Below are 27,792 nucleotides of genomic sequence, written 5' to 3' on the forward strand. Positions count from 1 at the left end.
GTAGTACAAACCTGTAATACCAGCTCCTCTAGCTGGGCTCTTTTCTGCCGGATTCTTTCCAAGCGCTTCTGTTTTTCCAACTGAAAGACAACCACACACACACAAAATTATGTCACTAGAAATGAAGAGTAAAATTATCTATAGGCCTTCTGTACATCTCCATAAAACGCTGAACTCAACTTTTGTACACTATATTTCTAAAAGTATAGAGGTGTGAGAATTCAGTAACACACAGACAACAGCTTTAGATGACACACATCATTGAGTAAAGGTGCGTGTGTGTGGGCTGCCCTCCCCACCACCCTTCCTCCTCTCCATCATCCTCCTCCATTCACCCTCTGTCTGTCGGACTACCACAGATGTGACACTAACAGATGGTGTCAGAGGGATCTTCAAACACACACACACTTACTTCTTCACACTAACAAATTACTATTTAATTTTTTTAAACATTTAAACATTTTAAAAAATGTGTGCACGTGTAAGTGTGCACATTGGATAAGACAGAATCATGATATACTATATGCAGTTTATTTACATGCTAAAATGAAATGTTGGTGTCAATCTAATCAATTAAGTTTTGTTTACATGATTTATGACTTATTTGCAATAAAATAAAAAACTCTCTATAGCCAAACCCCAATACAATAATAAAGAAATCTGAATTATAAATCTGGTGTTTGCATGCAATAAAATAGTTTGAGCCATGTCAAAATATTTTTTGGTATATATATCGATTTATACACATGTCCAAACTGAAGTACTTTAAGATGATACAGATACAGACGCATGGGGAAAATAAACCTGAAATGTCTATGCTAATTAGAATGTATATAAAAAATAAGCATAAAGCTGTGGTGCGTGTAAATGTCTTATTCTGATTAAATGCTCAACCAGAATAAGGATCTTAATTGGAACAGACCTCATTGTCATGTGAATCAGTCTCTCAAACACACACACATACACACACACACCTCTAGGTTGCGACACTCTTGGGCTGAGTTTGTTGGCAGGCCAATCCAGCGGATCTCCTTCTTTTCTTTAGAGATGATGTTCATGGCCATCAACACGTTGAGCGCATCATAAACGCGTCGACGGATGTTCTTCTGGTCGTACACCTGCTGTATGTGAAAATACACCTTAAATGACATCACATGCTAAATTTTTCCGTTTCTCTGGTTGAACCCCCGACCCTCCTAAATGTGCAGTAAAGTCTTGTTTAATAACACTTTTTGGCATTCCACTGTGTGTACTGTCAGAAAGAATCTTGTAAAATATTCACTACGAGCCGCTTTTATAAACTGATCTGAGGCCAGCGGTCCAAACACAACCCCAAACTCCCATTATAAGAAAGGTATAATCTGGGAGCAACAGAGAGTTGCTGTTTTTCCTCAGGTTTTTGGCGAGAGGCGGAAATTGTGCAGTGTTACAGGAAGTGTTCACTGCTCTTACATAACTCACAGACAGATAAATCACAGTTCACATTAACATGAGAGCTCTGCTGTTATTCTGCTGTGTAAACACACATTGACTAACTGATGGTCATTTTAGGTGAGGTGTAACGGTGACTGTATACATCTGTCATTTCTGAAAGATCAGCCTGGCAGAACGAAAGTCAACGGCAGTGTTTATTGTAAGATACGCATTAGGTATAAACCATTACGACCATTAACCGTCAAAAGTAACTTCTCAGAAGTGGCAATGAGAATATGCCAATGAAGCAGTTAGTGCACATTATCCGTCGTGGTGCTGATGGGGGACAGAGTTGAATTGTTCACAAACGTATATAAACAAACACTGGTTAATGTCTCGCAGATGTGTTATGAAGAAGTTTGCGTCCTTTTAAAGCTAGAAGAAAAGAATCCCACCTCTGGTGTGAAACCATTTCTTCATGCTGTGATGTTGTGGTTTAATACCGACACTAAAGGTATTTCTACAGTATTTCTAGCATCATGTAATCATTGAGACTGTGGACGAGTGAAGGATGTTAAACATTCGTAAGTGGGAACCTCATTCCTGCCTTCACAAAGGTATGTGTTAACATCACTACAGCTGAATATTTCGTTCTAAAAATGTTTGATGTACGAAAGTACCTCTTCAATGTTTACTGAAATATGACTTCTCTCAAGTACAACATCAGCCTAGGAATCCTGCAGGTTCAAAAGCCTGCGTTTTATTTCTCAAATATTTAGCTCCACTCTACACCAAGTTGAGCTCACTTTATACAGTCAGTACATACGTTTTCACTTTATTGGTATGAAAAACTTTCAATTTGTGACATGAAAGTGGATTCTTTACTTCCTAAGCTGCCGTTAACAGTATTCAGAGAATCTAAAAGACTGATAAACAGGTCTCGGTATTGAGCATTTCTTTCCAATCCAATCCAATCCAATTCTTTGCATTCATATAATAAAGGATCTCCGCTGAAAGCCTTTATATACTTAGTCTAGATCTTAAAGACCGTCTATCTCTGACTGACATGCTAACTTTACAGATCCAACCAGGACTTAAACAGGTGGACAAAAAAACAACAGCTTTGGCATGTGACGCAATAACATTTACATCTGCAATCTTAGTTTCCTTCATATACAATAAACTGTGTTTTAAAGAATTTCTTTATGAATTGTGGCACCTGCACTGTGTGACGTCATTACACAACCCTAAAAACGTCTCGCTATAACATCTTGAGTCTGTTGTTCACAGACACTCACCGAGTCAGTGGGCATCAGGCTGCTGGCGTGGGTGAATTCAGCGACCAGCTCGTCTGCCACCTCGTTGTAGGATGTGGTGCCTTTCTTCTGTACCTTCTCGCACACCTTCATGGAGAAATGCCTCAGACCTTTACCGTTCTTATCTGCTCTCTTCAATCTCTTACTGCGGAGAGACAAAACAAACATGTGATGTTTCATTTACAGACACTGTCAAAAACATAATCTGTGCAAATACAGATCATTTCACCCCACTCAACCTCTATTCACCCCATTCTGAAGAAAAATGAAGCCTATTTTATGATCGTTGTTGCATTATAGTCATGATAAATTAAGCTGATTTTGCCCCCCAAGTCTATTTATTCACGCAAATCAAATAAAGATCCTCACTGAAGACACTGAATTATAAAAAATTAAAACTTACTGAAAAAAGTTGCAATGCGACTGGTTGCCATCATGATGATTTCACACGCTTGCTGCTGCTCTGGCCTTACAGTGCAGCGGATTCTCAAGTCAGACATAACCAGACTGTGTTGTCAGTGACAAGCTCAAAGAAGCCGATCATTTTCTTCTACACGCAGACCTGTGTCGACGCTTTCTATTCAATTTTCCAGTTGATATTCTTAATTTGATGATTTCTGTGGGAGATCTTATAGACCGATGCATGCGTGTTTTGCATTTCACTGGGTCTTATGCCTGGGGTCTCGTCACAGAGTGTGCGTCATGTTCCCGACAGAAGTGGGAAAACAAGTATGCACACGATGTGTGTGAACGAGAGAGAAAACGTGTGACCAAGGCCACGTTTACATGATGAAAATGGAAAAGGTTTTCCTTCGCGTTTTTGAAAAGATTCACGTACACATGACTGCGTTATCAAAACGGTCTGCATTTACACGGATCTGGGAAAACTGATAAAAAAAAGGCTGTAGTATGCACGCCAGACGAGCGGATGACGATGTTGTTGTGTAAAGAAACAGGACATGTCTTGGCACATGCACATGCAGAGTTTAATGTCTGGCGAATGTAAATAGTGAGTCTCCGCCCGTCTTATTGGTGCAGCAAATCCACATTTTGCTGGGGAAACCTTAATACATAGCCGAGCAGCGAGAGTTCACAGTATGGGAAGCCGCCATATTGTTAGTTCCGTCTTGCAGTTTACATGGAAACGAAAACGGTGGCGTTTTGAAAAAGTTGCACTTTGAGACACGTTTTCAAAAGTTTGCATTTTCAGTCCCCTTGAACGCAGTTTCCGTGTAAACAGATAGCCAAAGCGCATACATTTTTTGCTTTTCAGTTGAAAACGGTCTTGCGTAAACGGCCTCTAAATCAACTTAATGACTCCACCACCGCATGGGTACAACACTTCATTAATTCATGCGTTCGACTGAAAGGAATGAAGAACAGAACAAACTGTTGCATGTGTAACACGAACCACATGAATGCTGGGTAACATTCACAAATCCTGGTGAGGTGCAGACAGTGCCATTAAAATAAAAAAGAAGGAAAAAATACAGAAACAGCAAAGGGCGAGAAGAGCAAAGAAATGGTAGCTTTTCTCTTACAGGTACCAGCAGGTTACATAATGGCTCTGTGCTGGTGAAGTGAGCGAACACCAGCGCTTCTCTATTGGTTAAGCATGCTGATGTCACGACGCATGCATGCCAGCATATTTATGTGTGCGGCTGTCTCACTTAAAACAAAAGGACGCCTCAGTTTTCCAAGGCTTGCTCAGATGAGAATGATCTGAAGGAAAATTCATTCATTCATGGGAGTATACAGATCATCTACACTGTGGGGTGAATTATGTAACCACTGCTCAATGGAGTCCAGAGATGCAGAGAAACATGAGAGGAAAAGGGGGAGGGTACAGTGGTAACAGTTGAAGGGTTTCAGTCGTCAGGACAAATTAGTTTCAGAACGAAATCTGCCCCTAATTGAGTGAAGCACTGCAGTGTTGTAGAAGGGACACACACACACACACACACAGACCCCTCTCTGTGCACATGTGAATGCCAGTGTGACATGCGTTTACACACGCAAGCGGTTCTCACGGGTGCCCGTGTGTGAAAGACATCCACGCATGCAGATTTCTGCATAGCAACAGTGTCGAGAAGTGCTCTCCTCCTGTGAAGACTGTTTCAGCACCACAGAAATGCAGTCTTAGTTCAGAGGAGAGAGCGAGAGGGAGGGGGAGAGATGGAGGGATGAAAAAGAGGAAGTGTAGGGGAATAGAGGGGGAGGGAGACTCGTCTGACCTTTTGCAGGAAAAGACACATCTGCCAGAATGCAGAAAATAAGATACTCAGGAGACATACAGGCTACCAGGTATGTCAAAGAAAACGAGATACGTTTGGTTCATTTTTGAAAACCATTCGATCATATCTGAAAGCATAATTCAAAGAATTTCTAATTAAGTTTTTAATAATATTAGCATGGAAAACAAAAAATAACTAAAAGGTAAAATTTTATGGCAATTATTTACTATTATACCATGGTCTGATTGAAAACTCGATTCGGTTTAATGCACGGGCAGTTCCAGTCAGCTAAATCAACGTTGCAAATGAACTGATGAAAAAAAAAGATAGTTTCACGCCTGATCAAAAATGACACTGTACACATCAATTCCAGCTTTAACTTGATAAATGACGATGGTATAATCCACAGCTAGCCGTGCATTAAGTAAGGGATAATGTACAGGCAGACGGTTGTTATCGCAGAAATAAGGCCGACAGTGTGATCAGGTCTTGTATCACACTGAAGGGGCTTATTTCGCGATAACAGCCAGCTGCTTGTACATTAAGTGAAATATTTGTTTAGCTCATTTTAAACATATTTATATTTAATTTGTCAAACAAAACCTGTCAAAATGATTTGCTGCATCCGAGTTAACCGGTGTTATTAATTTTGAACGCTTGTAATCTGGGAATAAGGAACCTGACCAATCAGAATCAAGCATTCCAACGAGCCGTTTAAAAGAACACTTCTTGGCCTCCCCGTACATATTAATTTAAATATAACCTTGAAAAAGCAAATATGTTAATCGTACTGTACTGTACAGTACATGTATATCATCTACTAATAAATAAAGGTGTATTGATAACTGTGAAAAAAAGCAAAAATACTATTTATTTCTAAATCATATTTTACTTTATTATTTTTAAAATCAAATTCTGAATATATAACAATATAGCTGCATATAAAGTAAATACAGAAATGATGAATAGGTTCATAGCATAATGATAGTAATTAATTACTAAATTAAACTCTATTTATTTATTTGTTTGTGTATATTGATATTGACAAGTACTTCAGTCTTCCACACAAGAAGTTTTACTGTTTGAGCTCCTGCTTCTCCATTAACTGCGTCGTCGATACTAACGACAGAGTCTTATGTTGAAACTGAGGTGAAGGAGAGGTTGTGTGTGTTTGTATGTTACATGGAGAAACTCATTAGGGACACTGAAACACAGCTGGGGGTGCAGCTGCGATCCGCCACTGTCCCGCACAACATCTGAGCCTCGTAAATCCTACTGAGACACGAGCATTTGTCCCACAGGCAAGCCCATTTACAGAAATTGATCCCAGTGCGATTCCCAAATCTGCTCACTTACCTAGATGGGGAATCACTGGAACACAGTCCATCCCTGCAAAACACACATTTATATTTTTGAATTTCACACATTTAAATTTAACATAAATGCTTTAATGATTTTTATGATGAGTAAAATATCAGTGACAAGATGATGCCTACCTGTCTGAGTAATAGGAATCTATGTAGTCATGTGTCCGTTTTTTGTTCCTACAGGAAACGGCAAGAAAAAGAAATGTGAGTTTGTCTCATGAGTTAACATCGACACCAAGGGCCCTGTGTACACCTGCTGTTAACATTTGTCTCGGGTGATCCTGACACGAGTGGACAGGCGAGGCAGAGAGACGTTTATCTCTAGTATTAACAGGATTCTCGAGCGTGTCTCCTGTGAGCACTTGGGATCATGAGATTTCATCGAGAGCGTGTCTGATTTCGGAGCTGCATGTACGTCAAATGTTGATAAGGCCAAAAACGACGGTACACACATATGCTCCCATACAAAATGATTTTTAATCCGCATAAAATATGTATTCATTGAACTTTTTAAAACACTGGTGTTTTAAAGGAATTGCATCTTTTTAAAAGGAGGAAAACTCCAATCCTCCAAACCGACATTTTTCACCCAAAAAATAACATCTGTCATCATTTACTCACCTTTGAGTTGTTCTAAATCTGTATAAATGTCTTTGTTCTGATGAACATAGAGAAAGGTCATTTTTTTCCAATTAAAATCAATCAAGCTGCAGTTGGTTTGTTTTGATTTAAGCCATAATAACAAAAACACAACTTAACTAACACATTAAAACACAATAAAAACATGATAACATAATAAAATTGATGATTTTTGTGTTATTAAACATTTTGTGATCTCACTTTGGAACCAAACTCTTAATTTGTTCCTACTATGGGAGTCAACGGGGGCAGAATCTGTTCGGTTAAATACATTCTTCCAAATATCTTTCTCTGTGTTCATCTGAACAAAGAAATGTATACAGATTGGAAAGAACTCGAAGGTGAGTAAATGATGACAGATTTGTCATTTTTTTGGTTGAAGTACCCCTTTCATTTCAAACACCCATACAGTCAAAGAACAGTCAGTGGGGGGGTCAAGTATTCACATTAAAATCTGTGTTATAATTGTATGTTGGCTCACCCCGGGGTCCACTCATTGCCGTCGGGAAGTTGTGCCTGAGTAACCATGGCAACCGGTGTCGTGTGCGGTGTGAACGGGCTGCCAATGAGGATATTTCCAGGGTGACACGCTCTCTGTGGTGTGCTTAAAATCTATCGAGAGAAAAGAAAAGAGAGAAAATGTGATTGAGTAAATGCAAATTGAACATGCAGATTTTAACAGGTAGAGTTGTATCTCAAGATCACTTTTCATAGGAGTTCTAATGCACAGATCAGTCAGACCGCATTTACAACTCGGATGGCTCAATGGCAAAGCAACAATGAGATAAATCGCTGACAAATGGCTAGCGACATCTAGTCTAGTGCTGCCTGAAAAAGAGCTACGAATCGAAGTACAAATTCCACCTTGCGTCTTCCTGTTATACATTCATCGCTTTCTCAATGCTAACCTCAATCTCTCCACATACACTAGTGTGCTCCATCCTCTAGGGAGAGCAAACAGGGCCTACCAGAGACAGAGCCCTTATCTGTCATCGCTGCGTTTCAAGAGATTAATCTTCCTCGCTATTTCTGGAACGACCCACTAGCCTACTATTGCATGCATGATGCATCACGCGTTTTGTGCATAGTGTGTACATTTTCTGTATGCCTAGAATATAGATCACCTACTGCAGGACACTGCACAGAACACGATATCCCACAATGCAATGCTCAACCCCAATTTCTAGCGTGATGAATGAAACAATATATATGACACGATGTTTCTCTTTTTATAAAAGAGATCATAAAATATCCAATAATAACTAAATCAAATAGCTAAAAATGTATGATAAAAATGTATTCTATATTGTTTCAAATATTATTTGCACAATACCAGGCAAAATGCAGTAAGCTAGTAGATCATGCCGATTCATCTCCATATTCCCGCATACCATAATTTCTCTGGCACCCTGTTATCGATACGCAGGTGACATTGTATGTGGAGGATGTGATTTGCTTGAATATGCGTGGAAGACTGTCGAAAAGGAATCTGTATGCAAGCGTGTGCTTGAGGTACACATCGGTGTAATGAGTGCACGAGGGTCTTAATGAGGGTAATAAGCTCATTAGCAGAGGTGCTGGCACACAACACACTTGTGTTCTCCAACAAAACCACAGAAAGCCTCTTCGTTCAAACCCGGCCCTTCTGCTTCACCTTAACAGTAACAGAATGTTGATGGCAAAGTGTGTCATATCACACAAAACAAAATGCAAAAACAAGAAAACAAGATATCCCATCACTCCTACTGCCCTTTCCACCCTGCCATCCTCTAGTGTTGGGCCAAACAGGTTAAACCGCACTAAACTCATGGCATGGCACTGTGGGAGCCAGATTTGAATAAACCCTGACAACCTTTCGCTTTCATTGTTTGGTCATTTCTTACTTTAGTCTGTTTCCTTCATCACTGCAGCCGTACATACCCACACACACCCTCCTCTTTCCATCCCCCCCATGTTTAATCTACTGTCCATGTACAGCAGACACAAGCACATGATGTTGTAGTCTATCTATATACAACTGAATGTCTCAGTTCTCTAAGGACACAACTGCCCTCTTCAGTCCACAGTGTGAACTGCAGAATAATATCTCGCCACAAAAGCAGTGATTAGAAAATTATTAAAAGAATAATAGAGGCTTTTTGATTTTGTGCACAGTGTTGTAATATTTTGATACAAGTAAGCTTGGCAAATATTTGATTGTCACAAATTATACCCTGTTTTCTGCAGACAATATAAAAAGCACCAAGACAGCGAAAGTGATTGTTGTTAGGATTCTACTGCACTTTCTATTAAAAAAAGTTTTAGTCCAAATCTTGAAAGCAAAGATGGCAGTAGAGAACTTTAACAAATATATTCTTTCCGTACGTTTTGGTATTACTGCAATTTTAAGCTCCCATTCCTGAAAACATAAATAAATAATAATATACCTAAATTAAATCTACTTCAATTGAATAATTGATGGTCTTCCATAGCAAATAGTAGGCGAAAAAAAGCATGAGTCACGAATAGTATGTCTGATATCCTCAGCATGCAAAAAACAGTAGGGGAGATTTGTAGCCGAGATTTGTGAGCGTGGATCAGATGGACACTACTCTATCCCATGATGCCACAGGAGCAACGGTCAAATTTCAAAATATCAATCAAAGAAAATTCCGCAAAACTTTGTTCGTTTTTAATGTAAGTGCCAATAAATTAATTTCTCGTGACCAAATTATGTTTTTATCAGCGCCTACGTACAGGTTGTTGTTAGTACGTCAAAGAGCATTCGGGTCACATGATCACATGAAGGGGTCAGCTGTGGCCTAATGGTTAGAGCGTTGGGCTTGTGATCAGAAGGTTGCCGGTTCTAATCTCAGTGCCAGCAGGTCATGACTGAAGGGCCCTTGAGCAAGGCACCTTACCCCTGATTGCTCTGCAGTAATGTTCCACTGTATAAAACTACTTGTAAGTCGCTTTGGATAAAAGCGTCTGCCAAATGAATAAATGTAAATGTAAATGTAAATGTATGATAAACATGGCGGACGCAGTATGTCAGAAATGTGTTCATACTACTTCCACTCAATCTACATTGAACGTACTGTTTTCACGGTGGAAAGGTAGGTACTAATTCAAATCCAGAATGTACTATCACAGTATGCAATTTCGGACGTAGCGACTGTGTAACCAACCCTAAAGCCGTTTTAAAGAAACACAAATATTGAGAAAAAGCTCTCAAACAGCACTAAAAAGTTATGTTTAGCTATACTGTCCAGGCCCAGTTATATACCTTGTGTTTGTGAGGATATGCACTTGCTTTCTGTGGATGTCTGGTTGCATGTGTTTAAATACTTTTTGCACAGTAAGCTTGTGTTGGTGTGACACTAACCATCTGGGCTCCCACATTGGAATTGACCGTTCCTAGTGTGATCTTGGTGCCTGGGCTGTAACTGGACGGTGTTACCAGGGAAATGTTGCCTGCAAACACATAAACACAGTCAGCTTTGTGTGTAAAAACAGAGCCGTGAGGAAAGCCTCTACATAGAAGAGCAATAGATTATGGATAAGGATCAATGATAGTCAACTGTTTGCTTTCCTACTTACAGACATTTATAAAGAAAATGTTCCTTCTATGGTAACTTGGTGGAACATGTCCATAGCCGAGAAAAAGCTGACTTCAAACATTCAATAGAATTCAGACATTTGGTTTTACATTTTGTTACGTAATGCAATGACATTTCTAAGTTTCTAAGCTTGGCTATGTCTCTGCAAATGTCTCTGAACAATAAGTGTCTGTTGTCGTGTAGTAAGAATATGTATGATGGAAGGTTACAGTAAAGTCACAAAAGGCGAGGCATATTTGAAAAGATCCTGAAACACACAAATTCTGTAGTGTCTTTTAAATGAAGATGCAAATCACTGAAAGATAGTGGCTCATGGAAATGCAAAGTCATGCAAATGAGCTCTCCAATTGCGCACAACCGCACATTCACGCACAAGGTTGAACACACCCTGTACTGTCTGAATGAGACAACGCATGCAAAGACTCCCACTCAATGCATGCCTGCAAACTTACAAACAAAAACTCTCCATTTTGAGTAAAACCTCTTAGTCACTGCAGACTTGACCAATGTAAAGGAGCAGATAAGACTGTGTACGGTGTTAACCATGTCAGGCCAGTCACTAGAGATTTTAAACATATAAATTCATTCTGAATCCAAACCTGCAACACATATGATATGCGACCAGGCTCTAATGGCTTCTGTTTTGATCAAAGACTTAATATAAAAAATAAAAAATGTTTTTGCTGCGTCCTGTGACAAGACTCCATCCTACAACTTTTGCCTCTATATCGCCATCTATGTTGGAAACAGAAAATAGCAGGTTACTTGATGTAAATGAGTAGTTGTAGGATTGTGTTTTACTGTCAAACTATAGAAAAAATGTGTATATTAGTCTGTCAACTACCCAAATATCTTTACTTTTTACGTACAAAAGTACAGATTGCAGCTTTAAGTTTGCATTTGCTTCTTCCATGTTTAACTCTCAGCAAAGACGTTTAGACCAGTAACCTATTTCACTTTGAGAGCTCAGAGGTCACCATACATTTGCTTTCTACTCAGTGAAAGACAAAAAAAATCAACACATATGCTTGCGTTCCCGCTCTGCCGACAGGAAATGAGAGGAACACAAAGTCTAGTGTGACCACTGGCTTGCAATAACATTACCTACCAACCATCAATGTGAAACAGATTTCTTACTTTGACAAAATACAACGGCAGAATTGACCGTCACTCTAACAAACCAGTCAATGAGCAACGCATGCTTGAAATAGAGAATATTACTGAAAATCACCAATCGTACCGAAACAAAGATTGTCACTAACAGTTTTGAGTTCAATATGCTCTTTATATGACTGGCTAATACTATACTGACCTGGACCCAAACAGAATGAGGACAGCAACTAGGGTTACAAAATACCCACAGTAATAAACCTATCCCATGATATCGGCTACGAAAATGTCATAGCTGGTGTAATGAATGAGTCTATGGCAGCAGGTCTGCAGTGTCTGAAGGGCCTCAGTGTGAGAATGCGTCAGTGCCGCATGCTCTTTAAAGCAACAATGACCAAAGCCACATTAGAATACAGCTGAGCAGCAGTCTAGCTCGCGCGCGCGCGCACGCGCACACACACACACACACACACACACACACACACACACACACACACACACACACACACACAATGTGCTCGGTGTTTGTTTGACATTATAATCTTAGTAATACCAACACAATACACAAGACATCAAGAAGAATGACTTCTGTACATTGGAACAAGCAAGAGGAGACGCACACATGAGAAAAACACACAATAACTTTTTGGGGGCTGCCCATACAGATGCCAGCACACGCACTAGCAAACATCAACACGACTCAAAACCACATCAGTGCCAGAGAAACATCTCACCAATCGGCAAAAAACTGATCTGCAGCTACAATAAACCCACTTCATCACATAACACCGCTGTGACAGACACCTTAGAAATAAAGTAATGGACAGCTTGAAATAAAAGGCATTCCAAATATAGCTACCAGACCTAAATCAAAAACCACATGTACCTGTTTGTTTCTGATGGGGGAGAACGAGCACTTCCATACTTCTCACCTTAAACAATTTTTCTTATGATCTGATGAAAAGTCCAAGTTCGAGCCCCATGCACAGACTGGGACGCCCCCACTACCCCTCCCCCTAAACAGAGCCGTGGAGGAACTTCCACAGTGACCCAAAAACAGAGAGAGAGAGAGAGAGAGAGAGAGGGGCCGAGACTTCCCCTCTGCGTGCCATCCAGAAGCACGTGCAGGTTTCCCAGCTGCTCCTACACAACCTCTGAATGCAACGAATAAAGAAGGGGAGAAATAAAACAGACACGCAGGATTTACCTGAAGAGGAGTGGAGAGCATGTTTCAAAGCCGCCTAGCAGGCTGGGATCTGCTGTCCCTCTTTCTCTCCCTCAGTCCCCTTTTGTTACCATTCATTGGAAACTTGAGAGGCTCGCCAGGCATTGCCGAGCGAGCGCAGATGGAGTCCACCCGTCCACACGTGGACTTTCACCCATGCAGAGTGTGAAACGTGCCGACGGCGGACGCGTTCACTGAGAGCGTGTCTCGGCCTGCGACAGGACTTCCTCTTTCCAAACACACACGCTGTTGGCTGCGTTCTTTCTGCTCGTGCCAGTCGCTCAGGGGATTGGCACTCGCTTGCTCTAGCCTGGACTGATCTGAGAGCAGTGGAAAGCCCCAGAGAGCAGAAAAACTGAATAGATGTGTGGCTGCACAATGGAACGGCCTGAACACATGTTCTCACACTGAGCAAACACTGTAATAGTGCTTTGAGCTTTGATCAGAACTTACATGACTCTGGCTGCACAGTATGCACGGATGGTGGAAAAATCACAACTGGATGAGTGCTATCGGAAACTGAGCGAGAGTTTAATTGATAACCAAACTAAGGACAAAGTGCGTAATTCATGCGCCACTAATGATGGCCAACAAAAGATGCTTCCAGACCAGGTTTACAACATAGCTAGCAGTTTTTCCGAGCACTTTTGCTCACTGAAGTGGGACATGAGAAAGCAATGCTAATATATTATGCTGGTTGATGCATACACAGTCTGTCTATGGGGTACATTAAGACCTGGGATGCCTGATATTATCGGCACACAGATATTATCGGCCGACATTGGCTTATAAATTAAATATCAGTATCGGCCTGAAATGAAAAATTACGCCGATATGCTTTGCCGGTAGAAAAGACGTGTTGATTATGTGTAGGCGGTCTGACATATGAGTGTGCACTCTCCAAGACACCAGCTGTCACATAGCACACGAGTTTGTTCATTTTCGTGTCTTGCATCTGAACTGTCATAAAAGCACAGGGTTTTAGGTTAAGCCGGTGTTCTGACATTTTGTGCTTCCATTAAGAGCCCTACGTATTTTTGTTTCTCAACTTTTTACTTTACAAAGTATTTTTGTTCAATGACTGTAATAAACAGCACATACTGTTTCACATTGATATCCGAACACAGTTTTATAAAAAGATGATCTTAATAATTTGCATGAGGAGTGAAAATCAGATCATACATTATTATGATTTATTATGATACTGCACATCACTGAGAAATCCAGATGAGCCCACACTTCTAAATCCCCCATAAACAGCATTCAAAATATAACATCCATAACGCTATAGCATAGTACTCCTGTCGTGTCCATCCACATCCGCTATATCAGTGAGCCATAATCAGTCAGCACAGAGTCTGCAGGTATTTATGAATGTATATTATGAGGACAAAAGCTCGTTGTTTATGGTAGATTGCTGTGTGAAGGCTTTCCGTGTCACCCATCACTGTAAATACAGCAGTAGTTTACACTGATGCTAAGCTACAACTAAAGCATTTAAAACGAGTGATTTATTTTCATCATTTCTCAACGATTCTAAAAATGTCTGTATGTAAAACACTTGGTATCTACTTGTTAAATAGTTAGCCGTTTTATTGCTGTCAAACAGTAAAACCTCCCTTTACAAACTTATGTAAAATTTAAGTTTTGCAGATATTTACATAAGGGGACAAATAAAAGAGAAACCATTGCTTTTTTATAACAGAATAACAATTTGGGGTAATAAGTGGTTTTGAAGCACCCTAGTGGCCACTTTTGGAAAGGCCATGATAGAAAAAAACTTAAGAGATGCACCTTTTGTTCTAACATCATCATCAAAAAAGACTATATAAACTTACAGAACCGGCTAAAAAAACTTAAAAATATTGGCAAAAAATAAATATTGTGCATCACTACTTTAAACCCACTTTATTCACTTTGAACAGCTATACCAAAAAAAACAGTAGTTCATAAAAGTTTACGGCCTTCTTGTAACTGCATGTGATTTATTTTATTGCCTGTGCATGACTGAAAATAAAAACATAGGGAAAGAGCTCAATCAAACGTTCTTCAAGCTTATAAATTAATATAAAGTATTTATTTTAAGGCAATGTTAAGCTATGACGCTTATGCAATGTTTCAAAGTTTGGCTTTTACCTTTGGTCAGGTTTTGGTTCAGAAAGGCCTTGAGATCTCCGCACAGAGCTGCAGCGCCAACCTGAGATGAGGAGAAAATTTGAAAAGTGAATCAGTTTTACAACCAGTGTTGGGTAAGTTACTCTGAAAAAGTAATTAATTACCAGTTACTAATGACATATTCAACAGTGTAATTAGATTACTGTATAAATTGCTCTCTCCAAAATTATTTAATTACTTATCAAGGTTGATATAGGATTTAGAAAAGAATAAGTAAATGAAGGACAGACATGAAACGGCCCTTTTAATTCATTCAAATAAATAATATAAAACTACATAAAGTAGTATTATTAACTGACCAAAGTATTACAAAGGTGAGAATTATACATTAAAGCACAGATTTTAAAGTTAGACTTTAATGGAAACAATTCCACTATAACACACATTTATAGCATATATATTAAGTTATAAATAAGTATTTAATTTGATTACTTCAGAAGTAACTGTAATTAAATTACAGACAAAATGAGAGTAATGAGAGTTGATACTGTGTTATCTAATACAATGATATTAAGCCAATACTTCACTTTAAGGTCCAGTGTGTCATTTTTTTGAGGATCTGTTTACAGAAATGCACTAAAATATACGTAACCATGTGTTCAGTAAGGGCTAATGTACAGGCAGCCGGTTGTAAGACAGTGTGATCACACTGAAGGGGCTTATTTCGTGATAACAGCTGGCTGTTTTTACATTATCCCACTTATTACACGGCCACTTGCCACATGAGAGAAAAACTTGACATGAAATGTGAATTTGAAATATTTTATTAGCACATTTTTACTGAATGCAGACCTTCAGTGAGGAAAAGCTCTTTACTTTCGGTTTTAAGGTAAGAAACGACATTCAAATGTCATGAACAGGCAATTTGGATTAATTATTTGTAAATATAATGTCATAATGTATATATTTTATTAAAAGACATATTTATATTTAATTTGTCAAAAAAACCTGCCAAAATGATTTGCTGCTTCCGGGTTACCGTGTGTTATAAGTTTTGAGAGGTTGTTATCTGGGAATTACGAACCTGCAAATGTTGTGAATGGCCAATCAGAAGCAAGCATTCCAACGAGCCGTGTAATAAGAGGTGTTTAAAGAGCATACATAATGAAGCGTTATGTTTTTATCATCTTAAAATGAGCTAATTCTATTTACATACACCACGGGTCCACTTAAATGAAATTCGCCATGTTGTTTCTACAGTGCTTCAAAAAGCCATTGATTGCAATTTGCAACCTCACCGCTAGATGCTGCTAAATATCATACAATTCAATTCAATTGAATTCAATTTTATTTATATAGCGCTTTACACAATTTGCATTGTTCCAAAGCAGCTTTACAGGGGGAAAACGAAAAACCCAAGAAAGGGTAAAACACACTACATGGCATTTTATATAATGGTTTTATATATTTTATACACTGGACCTTTAAATGTTCATATTTACTTGTTTGAAACCATTGTATTATAATTAAAATAAAAGCATGCACAAAACTGCACTCTTTTGTCATCAATTATTTCATAGTTTGTTCAATCACAAATTATTAGCATCCAAATGTATGTTAACGGCAACATTTCAAAGTCTTCAATACCTAGAAGCAAGAAAGAGTGTATTGAATTCTGTTCTCATGGCTGTTTAATGTGAACATTTGTTCTAAACTGACAGCAATGTGTCCCACATGGTTTAGATAATTGAATCCATAACAGCTGTCCAGACTAGAGGATAGAGGTCTGTCTCTGTACTGATAGCAAAATATCTCAACGCATCAGAGTATCAAGGAGCTACTGCTGTGGTAGTTCATAACACAGTAAAATGGGCAGTGTTAAAACATGACAAATTAACACTCACAGTGTATATAAATATTCTACACTCTCAAAGTGTCAACTGTGAGAGTTGATTTGACCTTTCTTGACACTGGCCGTTTTGCTGTGAAGGAAATAAGTTCTATACACTATTTTCCTTGAGCGCTGCTATTTTTAGCACAAAACATACAAGCAAATGTCTTGCTCGAGAAATGATTCCCTCACCCTCTATGAACGAGTTAAAATGAGCATACGAACTCTCGATCAGAGGGCTGAATCTGTGGTGTTAGCCACTGAAGGACGGAGTAAATCTATAGCATTCAGGGCTTTAAACGGATGAGTAAACATATGTCCGCAGAGTTTACAGAGACAACGCCATTCTATTCAGAATGGCTGGAGGTCGCAGACCGTGTCACTATGATTTCATCAACATGACATCACAGGGGATGATTTAAAGGGACACTTCACCCAAGAATTCTGTCATCATTTACTCACCTTCTAAAGAAGAAGAATGCTTATAACCAGACAGATTTTGCCCCCCATTGACTACCATAGTAGGAAAAATTACTTTTTGAAAATTGTAGTCAAAAGTGCCCCAGAACTGGATGTTGTCCAACATTCTTCAAAATGTCTTAGGTATTATGGCAGTCAATGGGGGGCAAGATCTGTTTGGTTATAAGAACACATAGAAAATGTATACAGATTTGAAACAACTTGAAGGTGAGTAAATTATGTCGCTCTCTTCTTAACACTAACTTTGAATTATTTCAGGAAATCATTATATCATAAGGTTAGTGTCACATTACAAAGATAAAAGCTAGATTTTAGCATGAAACAACACCAAAACTTCACCTTCAAAGACTTTGTTATCGCTGTTGTTTTCGAAAACAAAAGCAAAATAAAGTGCTTTTAACATGCTAAAACTTGTACCGTAAGTGACTTGACAAAACCCTGAACCATCCCTTTAATTAAACTGCAAAACTTGATCTTTACACATTTCAAACGTCATTAACACAAGACACACACGTTGAAACTCACCGCGTTGGCCATCATATTAACGATGACGGGGCACCTTCTCCTGATCAGATCCCCTGATGCTCAGCGCTGCACAGTCCCCTGTAGAAACACACACAGATATAAAGGTGAGCAGGTGAACGTGTTATGACCTAATGCTCAACAAGAAGGTCGCTAGAGGAAAAAATCCCAGATAACACTGATGACCAGAGATGACAAAGGAAAGCGAGAGCAGGAGACATCCCACCCCTTTTTAAACCCCTGCTGCATTCAAAATCCAAACTTTCTCCCCCGTTGGGTGATGTGTTCGCATGTGTGTGTGAGAAAGAGAAATTTGGGTTCTTTGTATCCAAAACTCTCAGTTACACGGAACTGGTTTTCCACTGCATAGTACAGCACGGTACAGCTCACTTTTGGGGGGTTTTCCCACTTTGTTTAGTGCCACCTCGGTTGAGGTTCCAATGCGAACCGTAACGATACCAAAATGTGACATGTTTTCACACAGATCACTGATTGATAAAAGACTCGTCCCTTAGAGCATCACTAGATTTCAAAGACAGGGATACACATTTTAATGTGTAATATTGGCAGTTTATTATATGCTTCGTGACAGTTATATAGCGATTAAAACCCTTAACGCAATGCTACATGGAAGATTTAGCTTTTAGTTGTAAGAGTTCCCAAACTCTGTTATTTTAAGCAGTATTTTGTTTTGCTGCCCTCCACCACAAATAAGCTCCATTGGCGCAACTGATGATACATTCATAATCCCACCCACTTTGAAGCGGTTCTAAACTGCAGTGGAAAAGCAAACTGAGCCGAAGTGAAGTGAGCTGTACCGATTGTAACCGGCACATTTTGTGATTCACAATATTGGGCTACCATCTAGTTAAACTTAAGCAAAACTTGAATTAATACATGAAACACATAGAACTCTTTTGATGGTATTTTCCATCATGTATAACACAATACAGTATTTTTTCCATACTTTTATACACTACTAGGTAGCGAATTTGACATATTGGGGTGGTTTCCCCTACAGGGCTTAATACTAGTCCTAGACTAAAATAAATGTTATATCTGTCTTAACTGAAAACTGCTTGCACTGACATTATTGTAAAATAAAGCAGTGCCATTGTTTTGTCTTAAGATGCACAACTATAATGGTTGTAATAATAATTTGCATGTTCTAATTTAGCTAAGCCCTAGTCCTGGCTTCAACTCATTGGTATACCTTGAAATAGGTAATTGGCCCATGCCTATTGTGTGTGTTTATGTAGAAGAAATTATTAATCAAATTTGGTGAAAATAATTAAATATGTTTACGCTGACTGGCAAAGTTTAAAGTGGTTTTATTGTAAAGAGGCAGACAGTTAACAACATTGCTTCATGTGGTATTATACATGTATATAAATGCATTTCAAAATGCAACAATTTGCAAGTTTATATACGTGCACTGTGAGGTTAGGACCTAACACAACTTTAGAGTGGCATTCTCAGCATTCGTTGAGCAATATGGGAATCACAACTACTGGGGATTTGCTAACACTTCTATTAAAAAGTATTTTAATCATTGTTTGTAGGTCAACAACTGCACTCACATTACAAGATAACTCTTTTGTCACCTTGAGTCTCAAGTTTGTTGTTACAACATTAATGCAAGAACACAGGTTATGAATGTACAACAGGGTCGCAATTGCTTTGCAAAGCATCGCTGTATACGCATAGAGTACATTTCTTGTCCAAAACATTGGCAACACTACAACAGCATTGAACCAACCCACCGGGAGTATCACATTTACGGCAGCTTCTGTCTACTCCACAAGGTATTTTAAATACTGCCGAGTGTACAAGTGACATTTGTGACAGTCTTTGATTTGTACGGCCTCATCAAATAAACTTTAACCCAACTTAGATGATTGTGATGAATTTCTATGTAAGCTGCATTGGTAAACTGTATTGGTGTGGTTGAACCAACGTATGCAACATGTGACCTTTACACACCACAAATTAGGTCATCCGCTTGGACAGCATTGAACATCCATCCACCTGATCAACAACAACGTGCAAACACTTTCATACATTCTAGTGTATGGCTATATGTTTGTGAAGTTTCTTCACCATTATTTTTGAAGTCCAATAAATATGCTAATGCTTGAATCCATATGATCCGCTGTGTGTGTGTCTTTGTGGCTTACTGGGAGAGGCGTAGAGCAGACAGCTGGTAAGCCTGGCTGTGGTGGAGGGGGTGAGGCAGAATGGACGGAGCAGATCAATAGACGGGGGATCTAGCCCTGCCGCCCACCGCTCCAGTCCCACAATACCCCCTGCAGCCCCCTGCCTGAGGTTCACATAATGGCCTTTTGTCCCACGGGGGAGAAGCTCGACACAGGAACCAGAAAGAAGCTTCAAAGTGGCTGGAGGTCTCTCCTTCACTTTTCTCTTTCCTTTTCTATGTCATTTGCCCTCCCCCCAATTTCTGTTTCTCTGATTTCCTGGGTGAAGGAGAGGCCACCCAGTATATGCAAGGCAACTTGGCATGTCGTGGGTTGACACGATGTTCTGGTGACATGACACTAAAGAGAACTTGCTGCTGAGTAAGAGTATAGACAGGGTGGACCAGGACAGTGCAGTGACCGAATAATGACTGCATTTACACACTGTAAGTCAAGCCTGTTGTTGTGTTTTGTTTCCCCATTCACAAGAAAGTCCTTTGAAAAGGACTCTTGAGATCAGAGGCGATTTATTGAGGACCTTTTTTCAATAGGATATGTTGACCATTTATTGAAACCCTTGAGCTTGCTCTCAATCACAACAAAAAGTTGGTTTGTCTAATTTCTGGTGTTTGCTGAAGCCAGTTCAACTTCCCATACTTAAGGTTAGGCCTTAGTTCATGTCATTAAGCATCAAATATGTGCACTGCATCAAGTGATCAAACTTTGCTTTTAAAAAAACATGCCTGGAGACCAAAAGCAATAATTCAATATAAATCTATAGACAATAAGCCAATAACTAAGTGAGATTAGTCTATTGTCTTTTGTAAATGGAAGTTAACTGTCATAATCATTTCAGCACAGTCATGTTGTGGTTTTCACATGCCTGAATGCTCAGCAGAAATGGTTAGAACGCCAGCCACTGTGATGCATTCAAAGCACAAAACGAAAAAAAATGTGATGCTTTAAATGCAAACATGAGTATGCCTACTAGATGAATTGCAAAATCCACCATGAAAAATATGGTATGGTTATGAAAGCGTGGATGGCCATTAAAGAAGTTTGAAAAATGTATTCTTCTGCACCCTTTGACATTAATCTCATAACCACAATGATATGCAACCTTAAGACATAACCTCCTTACCATAAGCCCCCAACACCCCCGTATTCTTATCTATTGTCCTTGTCTTCCGTCCTGCCATAAATCCCCAAGCTCTTCGTCTGTCAGCCTGACCTCTCTTTCTATCCCCCATCGTTGTTTCTTTTATCCTTCTATCTTTCTTTTCAACACTGTCCTCTCTTCCTTCTCTCCATCTTCATCATTAATGGAGCGAAGACCACTGACCTGGAAGAGGCGATTCTGCCCCAGTCTGAGACTGACACAGCCCTGGAGGGGGCCCAAATAGACGGACCAGCATTGATAGTTTTAGGATAGTTTAGGGGAGTGGGGTCATTGATCTAGACTGTGGGGTAATGAAGTAGAATGCCTGACGGTTCTGGTGTACTTCACCTTTCATGCTAAACCAGTTGTTGACCCAAGATCAATACGACTCAACAAACAAACTGTTTGGGATTCAAATTATAGGTATTCTATGTTTAAATTTAGAAATATATTTTCATCCTTCAGAGCAAGTGACAATCTAGTCAACTCACTTAAGGAGGGTTGGGTCACTGGGATGCACTTGTCAGCTTTTTCAACAGTGCAGTGGGGGTGTTGCGTCCTCGAAGACAGACCACTCCCTCTACTCTCCGTATCCCTCTCCATCTGTCACTTGTATGGCTCAGCTCATTTCCATGACAACAGCGTGGTCATCTACCATTTAGTGAGGGACATATAGTAAGACATGCGGCACAAAGTCTGATGATATTCACATGCAAGGCATAAAATAAGTTTGACACAGCAGATCAGAGTCTTTGGAGCAGCATCCCATTTCACTCCTTCTGTCAAAGCTATAAGGAGCCGCAGCTCTGCGGGAGGCCTCTGCTACTATAGGCGTCCTGATTAGCGTGGGCTACACAGAGGACAACAGAAGGAGGAGGGTGACATTTGGTCTTCTGAGGGAGCGTGTGCGTGTTTGAAATACAAACAGCTAAGCAACAAGGTCATGTAGGGTCACTGGGAAAAGGAAGCGCAAAGCCCCATGGAACAGGGTGACACCGCAGTGTTTTACAGAAGACCCTACACTACACTACACTACACCTGCCCAAACTCCACTCGTGCATGTACATTATCAAAAACACAGGTCGTAGAACCACAAACGTAGTCTTAGCAAGTATGAAACGATAGGTCTTCCGGGCCTATCATAGAGAATGTTAGAAAAAATAATAGATGTTTACCTTTGGCAAGGTCCATCTGGTGCAATTATTTAGGTATAGGTCATTTGACCCATCTCATACTATTATCATAACTGTTGTTTAGAGGTTTGAGTTAGAGGATAAAGAAAAGAGGAAGTTTATGACATGTTTCCAAGTCATCATTAGTGATTTAAAATATTGCAATAAATATTGAATATACCGAGGTATTGTTGTCATTAGATTTTTGAGTTAGATTTTGATATTTTACAAACCTAGTCCTTAAACAGGTTGTTATCTACATAGATTACGGAGCAGGGATTTTTCAGTAAAAATGTACAACAGATCACATCATCAAACTTATTCCATTACAGTAAATATAATCACAAGGGTTCATAAGGGCTTTATTTAAATTCTCAGCTTGTCAAACGTTCCATAATTCAGATGTCAGAAAAATATTGGATATTATCATTTACACAACCTCTTTCTAACCCCAAATAAGTTATTTTCTCCAACTGAAGACAAATGATATCCTTTGCAAAAACTGTAAGGCATACAATATTGTGATTTTAATATTTTGAGAAACTAGTACTGAAAAATGCTATAGCCTGCTATACAATTTCTCTAGAATGAATAAGGTAAACTAACACCTAAGGTTATGATGACAAAATTTACAACAGGTTGAGGAACACAACAATAGGACTAGGTTTTAAATAAGCTGAAAACATTTTCATTTAAATCAGCATTTCTAGCTGTACACTCTTAAAAATAAAGCGGCTTAAAAAGTTCTTCACAGTGATGCAATAGAAGAAACATTTTTGGTTCTTCAAAGAACCATTCTGTCAAAGGTTCTTCAAAGAACCATTCTGTCAAAGGTTCTTCAAAGAACCATTCTGTCAAAGGATCTTCAAAGAACCATTCTGTCAAAGGTTCATCAAAGAACCATTCTGTCAAAGGTTCATCAAAGAACCATCTCATTCTTACCTTATTATAATCTTAAGATGTTAAAGGTTCTTTATGAAACCATTTAGACAAAACGGTTCTTCTAAGGCATAGTGAAGCAACCTTTAATTTTAAGACTGTATGTCCATTCCAGTCCAGTTTCTGTTGATTTCAACAAAATCAAACCCCAGGACTGTCAAAGTCATCCAACTGCAATGTTAATGACTGACAGCATTAACCTTCCCTGAATAAAGATCAATACTTCTGTTGTATTGCTTAAAAGTGAATATGAAGTTTTCTTTGCAGCATTTGAGGTCTGAAAAAGACAGAGCATCTGTAAATGCATACAAAAACACTATTTTTAATTGACATTTGGGAGAAATTGAACGGAGAAGGTAAAGTTTAGTCTCCCAGGAGGACGAAGCCTACATAAACACAGCGAGATGCACAAACACACACCTACATTCTGTTAACACATGCAGCCATCGGAGCGCTAACTGTATGCGAGCATGTCCCACGGGGCATGTTACAGTGACACTAGAGTACACACGACCGAGTAAGACAGCTGGGAAATGGCGCCAAAAAAACGTCTGTGGTGCGTTTTCTCAGTCCATTCACTCTCTTTTGTGCGTGTGCAAATACAAACACACAAAGCCAGACTCTCACGTGACAGCTGTATCACAACAATGCAATATTGGGACAACAGATCAACACATTTGAGCTTTGCATTCAATGTGTTCGGCTGTTAACTAGCTGACACAACCTTTCTCCGCAAAATATGCAACCCACAGATACAAAACTAAACAGATAAAGGTGTCTAAAGAGCCACCGGGGTTCAAATACATGCACACAAGCAGGAGAACTTGCTAAAGGTGCTCAATGGCAGGGGGACACCTGTCACACACACTGTGAGGGTCTCATTCACCCTCCTCCTCTCCACTGCAGGGATTAAATATCCAGACCGTTTGTGCGGGGCCAACAGATGTCTGCCTCAAATCTGACACAGCCTTGCCTGCAATCTCAGTCTCACAACTCTAAGCCTAGAAAAAACCCCATGACCCCACACACCAGAGCTTTCTTTTCCAATTACCACACTCTATTAATACTCAATGTCTATCTAACACCTGCTGAAGCCTCTTTATATTTTTCTTGAATGTTTACTTCACAGCCTAGTGAACAAGCTCGAGCAACAAGGATCAGGTGTTTCATCACTAAAAGGTGCAAAACACCACAAAAACAGACAGTCTCTATGGGAATAGAAACCACAGACAAACACAATTCACATCAGAAACGTGCCCGATCATACTGTAAACTCTCAAATAAATCACAGTGACATTAACTAACAAAAAGTTATCGTCGTAATACCTTGTGATGATAGAGCTGGACAAAGGTTTTTTTTCTTCTCCAATGGAGTTTTGGGTTCCTCGCCACTGTTTGCATACTGTTTTGCACTGTGTGCCTGGCCGGGGGCTGCTAGAGTTGTATAGTTTTATTTAATTAACACTGCATATAGGAATTTATAGTCTGTCTGATATTGGACCTGCATTTTGACTTGCATAACCTTATATGTTTCGCTTACAGTCAATATGTTTTCTTGTACAGCTGCTTTATAGCAATGAAAATTGTAAAAAGCGCGATATAAATAAAGCTGACTTGACCTTATTTTTGAACATGAGTAATGTACCTTAAAAAAAGTTTTTGGTCCACTACGCTGTTGTTTTTGTACATGGTAATAGCATGGTTTAGTGGACACGCAACACCATGTAAACACCTCGGTTGTCAAAATAATAATTGAACAGTTTGGTTCCAAAATGAAACACAATAAAAACATGTTAACATTATAAAAAACATTTCAATTATTCACATCCCCATCAAAGTGCCACTGGTATTATCATCTGTTAACATCACTGTATCATATCCTCACCATCACTGCTTTCAACACCAGGGTCACTGACAGATGAGGATTAAGTGGATGTGTGATGATTCTGTCAAAAATCGTTGAGTTTCATCCTTTGATGCATGAAAATACACTCCAAACTGGCCGAAAAACTGCACCATTGCGTCTCGACAGCAATTCAACTCAGATATACGGAGACTTCAAACTTTTACGAATGAATCGACAACGAATCGTACGGCCAGTCCAAAACAACTCTCCCAAAGCAAGGAAAGGCAAGAACCGAGTGAACGCGAGGGACTTCTCTCCGAGAGCTCGTCGGAACCGAGTCCTCGAGCAGCGGAAATGTGCAAAAGTTGCAGAACAAACCGACGGAGCAACGCCCGTAGCTCGAGCTCTGCGCGTAACGTTACTCGCCCACTGACAGCTCGAGCGCTCTCCACAGTTTATATGTCATAGTCTCCCACTGTGTGTTTTATCACCGCACATAAAGCCACCATTAGAAATAAAGTGTAACGTGAACGTAAGACCACTTTGAAGAATCTATAAGCGACGAGGTGAGACGGTATCGAAACCGAACGGCACCGTTTAGACCGTCGTTCGCATCGCTTCCAGCTAGCTGCCTGCTAATAACAAATGAACCGAACGCTGTTGTTTTTGTCAACTGTCCCGTTTTGAAGCGCGCTGTTTAATTCGTTCCTGTTACTTTGCGCAACTTAACAAACGCCGCTGTCAAAGTGACACATTTGTCCACAACACACGTCAAGTTCAACGTCCGTCCACATTTCCCCACGTCGTGTTTGTTAAACGTGCCTTACCTCGCAGTTCGAGCTCAAATGAATTGAAATGATCTGTCAGTCGGACACCAAACGACTTCTGTGTAAGAGTGAAAGCGGAGAGACTGCGGTGCCCAGCGCGCACTTCCTGCGTGACTGCCGAACTCCGCACACAAGATTGGCGGTGGCAGTCAGCCGCGTCTTCTGATTGGTTACACCTGCCCGTGACGCCAACGCCAGGTGGAAGGTGATTGGCTATCGCTCGCGGAATACAAAACTGGCGTGCCTTTCGACGTAAATCGCGCGTGCTACGCCAGTGTAAACAGACGAAAAGCTTTTATGGTGATTTTGATGCAGACAAAAGGAAAGCGATGGGAGGTACCGCGTTATTTTGGCTCGGCGCGGTCCCATCTGGTGGTAGTTGCCATATGACGTGATAAAACGACGAACCATTATAAACGTTTGTTTTGTTGAAACTGTTGTAGAGGTTGTTTTAAAAACACAGCGGTGCCGTTGCCTAATTTGATTGCATAATATGATTTCTCGGTTATTGAAACAAGCACGGAGCAATTTCCTGCGGAAAGTTTTCGCCCGTCATCTCCTGTCGACAGCCCAGCGACGCGTTTACATCCCCAATACATGACTTTTCACACAACCACATATGTCCGATGCCCTTATTGATTATTTGCGTGAAATACAAAGCAAACTCTATTGTCAAAATACGTCTCAATGGCAGTTGCTCATTTGAATGAGCAAGAACTAGATTATGGGTGCAGACGGGCATTTGACAAAGAAAGACGCGAGACCACAACACCCAGGTGCTCACCTGCTGCACGTTTGTTTTAAACAACCACCGTACATGCACAAGGCAACCAAAAACAACCATCTCTCCACTTTTTAGGGTTAATTGGTGTGCACTTAGGTGCAATGAAAGTGGAGATCTCGCGTCTGTCCTGATTCTACCTGTTGTGTTTCACAAAAGAAAAGACATACAGGATGTTGACACATATTTCATGTGTTGATAAACATTTGTTTTGAGGTTTTGCATTCGGTTTGTTTTGGCTTTGAAGCGACATGGGAAAGCTAACAGTGCATCATCTCTCTGCAGGGCTGACCCGTACTTTGATTGAGAAGAGGATTTCCTGTGAAGACGGTCGCAACGCCAAACCCCGACCTAACAACAAGATGAGTTAGCTAAAGAGTTCTTTGCTTTTTCAGCAACTTTTGCCTTGTCTGGTGCTGAGATCCATCTCTTCATGCCAAGGACAACTGAAACACTAACACTATGACCAAACGCTAGGAAAATTGATGTTAAATAGTGTTTTGTCTTTTGTGAACCATCCCGTTTATACAAATGTAATGTCTGGCAGTTGCTCAGCTACCTTATCACTTTTTGCTACATGATTTGTAAGTGTCATGTATGCAGCGTTGCTGTCTGCAAGATAAGTAACATGTGCTCTCAATATGAAACACACATCTTAAGTGTTTCTTTGCAGGTGCAGTTGCTTTACAGTTAACGCTACTGTAACCCAGAGTTGAGTTGCCACTCCGGGTGGACTCGTGCACAAACAAAACTTCAGAATGTGCATTCAAATATTACTGAAGTTATGGCATCATCGCCCACTGTTACTTCACTACAGTAGATCCTAAAGCAGAATGAATCGTGTATTTGAAGTATTTTGGTTGATAATGTGACATGTCTATAGCACTTACTGCACATGTTTGTCAAATTGCATGAATTATCAGAAAGCAAGAAATATATAGACAAGAAAAATAATATAAACT

The 27,792-nt window shown here is 39.8% G+C and overlaps 1 protein-coding gene across 6 annotated transcripts in view; it reads right to left on the reverse strand.

Annotated features, from left to right (window-relative positions):
* Positions 1–26,319, reverse strand: part of tfdp2 (transcription factor Dp-2) — a 29,787-nt gene extending 3,468 nt beyond the window's left edge. The window contains exons 1-10 of one of the 6 annotated variants that reach the window (XM_079481677.1): positions 26,050–26,319; positions 17,915–17,992; positions 15,040–15,100; positions 10,334–10,422; positions 7,451–7,581; positions 6,460–6,507; positions 6,320–6,352; positions 2,712–2,874; positions 975–1,121; positions 12–80 (exon numbers count right to left, since the gene is read on the reverse strand). In XM_079481677.1, coding sequence (XP_079337803.1) covers positions 12–80; positions 975–1,121; positions 2,712–2,874; positions 6,320–6,352; positions 6,460–6,507; positions 7,451–7,581; positions 10,334–10,422; positions 15,040–15,100; positions 17,915–17,929 — 756 coding nt within the window. In that variant the 5' untranslated portion in view covers positions 17,930–17,992; positions 26,050–26,319. Of the gene's footprint in view, positions 1–11; positions 81–974; positions 1,122–2,711; positions 2,875–6,319; positions 6,353–6,459; positions 6,508–7,450; positions 7,582–10,333; positions 10,423–12,885; positions 13,159–15,039; positions 15,101–17,914; positions 17,993–25,261 lie in introns of those variants that run through there. The other 5 variants (XM_079481679.1, XM_079481680.1, XM_079481678.1 and 2 more) reach the window with 5 other exon arrangements.
* Between the last annotated feature and the right edge of the window lie 1,473 nt (positions 26,320–27,792).

This window comes from Barbatula barbatula (genome assembly GCF_947034865.1).
Source record: "Barbatula barbatula genome assembly, chromosome: 19".
Classification (NCBI taxonomy): Eukaryota; Metazoa; Chordata; class Actinopteri; order Cypriniformes; family Nemacheilidae; genus Barbatula; species Barbatula barbatula.